The following is a 2,572-nucleotide window of genomic DNA, read 5'->3' on the forward strand; positions in this document are numbered from 1 at the left end:
TTTAAAGGCTAGAAAGAATATCCACAGGGGCCATATTGTGTAAGCATCCCTTAAATGGCTTCTATTATGATGATGATTGCCGACTCTCAAAACTTAAGCACCAGGGAGGCATTAAATCCACTAAACTTCCCACTAAAGGGAAAGCACCCTTCCTTCAAAGTATCTCCATGACTTTCAGTCTTCACATAGCTAAACTCAGCTTGTGGCTGATCTAGAGAAATGGTTTCAAGAGCCAGCCTGGGATATGCAGATGGGAAGCAGCAGGTCCCCTTTTACCCTGTTCCTGGGCAGTTTTGGGAGCCTCTGACTTCCCCCTCACAGTCCCAAACACTCTGTGTTTCTCTGTGGTTGCTGAATGTGGCTTCAAGTGGCAGCTCCATGAATAGTTCCTCTGAGAAAGAGAAGTCAAGGCAAGTCTGGTCTGGCCTGCACAGCTTCCCTTCCGTGTGCCTCACTTTCCCCCCACTTGAGGGGAGTCAGGAGGAGGGGAGGAGATGGAGATGGTGGGGTGTAGAGGTGAAGGACCTGGATGTGCTCTGGGCCACCTCCTACTGATGGCCTCTTCCACAGCCTTGACTTTGCAGGCTTGGCAGCCCCTTAGTCCCATTCTGGCCTTATCCTTCCTGTCCCTTCCTACTCTCAGCCTCCTTCACAGTGGGAAAGACTGAGCACTTAGAAGGAACTGCTTTTCCTTTCTACCACCTCTAGGCTAGCCCCACCCTTCCCACCAGAGAGCTATGTCCTCCTCATTGGAGACGACACCTATGCCCTAGTTAGGTTCAGATGTAATCAAACTTCGTAGAAAGCAGTTTAATTCAGAAACAACTCTGTCATCTCCATCTCCTGGGTTAGTTCCGGCTGGGTGCTCTCAGTTGATCATCACAGTAACCCTTTGAGAGACTGTCACAATCTCAGTTTCATTTGTGGGGGAGAAAACCGAGGTTGAGGGTGTTGAGCAACTGAAGACGAATCATTCAGTGAGGAAGCCTGGACGGCTAACCCATTTTCCATTGGCTTTGCTCTCTGCTCAGGTGTCAAACAGATCTCCAGTGACCTTCCAGGACCCTGACGCCCCTTGAGCCCAAACTCTTCTAGTCCTGGAAGTCCTGGGTCCCGCCCATGCCCACATAAATCAACAGGGTTTGCGGGAGAACTCAATGGCCCACGTCACTTAACAGGATGAATTCTGAGTGCGTAGCTACAGTCACCTGATCATCCCCAGGGGCTCGGCACCCGACGCTCCGGGAGCCGCCGGCAGGTGCAAGGCGGGGTGCGCGCTGTGCGAGGGTGGGAAGGGGTAGAGGAGTCCAGGTGCCGCCAGATCTCCCAGGCGTGAGGCGGAGCCACCTCGGGGGTTGAAGTCTGGCGGTTGCCTGGGCCCGGGGGCAGGGCAGGGGCGGGGCCCGGGGCGGGACTGGAGCAGGGCGGGACGGTGGGCGTGGCCGGAGGCCTGGGCGCGGCGCAAATGGTCTCCGGAGCTGCGGAGGGCGGGAAGAACCGCCCGAGGAGGAGAGGAGGGCGGGGAGTTGGCGACTCCCGCTCGGCTGGGCTCTGCGCACCCACGCCTCACTGCTCCGCTTCCTGCCCCCAACCCGGGCATGCGCCCCCCGCATCCCTGGCCCCCCAGAGCCCGCACCGCCCCCCGGAGCCTCCCAAGAGCCGCCTGCGCAGGATGGGCACCCCTAGCCCCACGCCGCTGTCCTGGCCGCTGCTGCTGCTAATGCTGGGTAAGCTGGGTCCTCGCCCCGTCTCTGGCCCTGCCCCGCAGGTGTCTGCCGCCGCTCACCCAGCCAGCCCACCTTCCTAGCATTTCAGAGCTCCTGGCATCCCTACTTCTCCATCAGGCGTGTCTCCAGCCTCTCTGTGCCTCGATGCCTCGCTTCTCTTTGCGGGCGCCTGCTCAACCAGCCATGGCGAGGTGGGGGTGCCCTAGCTCTAGGCCCTGAGCTGGAGCACAGTGACGACCCACAGAGGTCCTTCTTGAGGCACCATTGGGCAGGCTCCACTTCACACCCAGGTCCTGGGGTCGTTGCGTCCAAATACTGCAGCTCCCTCTGCCCCAACACTCAACTCTAGGCCTGGCCTTGGGTGCCTGCCCTGCGTGGGCAGTGCCTGGCGGTCTTCATAATTGCCCCAGAGTTGGCTGGAGGCCCAGGGGCTGGTTCTGCCTACGGTCTTTGAAGAATGTCTCCCCTAATTTATCCCCACACATTCCATCATCTGAAGCTCCTTCCCTCACCTTGTCTCCACCCTGAGCCAGTTCTTCTCTGCCCTTCTTCTTCCACTTTCCCAGATGGCACTTGACTGGTTGTCACACCCGGTTAGTCCCAGTTTCCCTGCTTTACGATAAACCAGGATCCATGGAAATTGATCCTGGAATCGCCAAGCACCAGGTGTCTGTCCTGGTGGGTGTTTGGGGGTGGTGACAGAGGGATTGTTTTGGGCCTGACCTGGAAGGCTTCTCCCCATAGGAGGTGGTCTGGGGAACAGTGTGGTGTGGAGGCAGTGGTCAAGACTGAACCCTTGAAGTGTGTGTGTGTGTGTGTGTGTGTGTGTGTGTGTGTGTGTGTGT

General features: G+C 57.9%; 1 protein-coding gene across 1 annotated transcript in view; it reads left to right on the top strand.

Annotated features, from left to right (window-relative positions):
* Positions 1-1,474: 1,474 nt before the first annotated feature.
* The window catches only part of Igsf8 (immunoglobulin superfamily member 8), an 8,739-nt gene continuing 7,641 nt past the window's right edge, over positions 1,475-2,572 (top strand). Inside the window, exon 1 of the mRNA XM_008840816.3 lies at positions 1,475-1,727. Coding sequence (XP_008839038.2) covers positions 1,673-1,727 — 55 coding nt within the window. The 5' untranslated portion in view covers positions 1,475-1,672. The remainder of the gene's footprint in view (positions 1,728-2,572) is intronic.

This window comes from Nannospalax galili, unplaced genomic scaffold, assembly GCF_000622305.1.
Source record: "Nannospalax galili isolate Female #2095 unplaced genomic scaffold, S.galili_v1.0 scaffold579, whole genome shotgun sequence".
Classification (NCBI taxonomy): Eukaryota; Metazoa; Chordata; class Mammalia; order Rodentia; family Spalacidae; genus Nannospalax; species Nannospalax galili.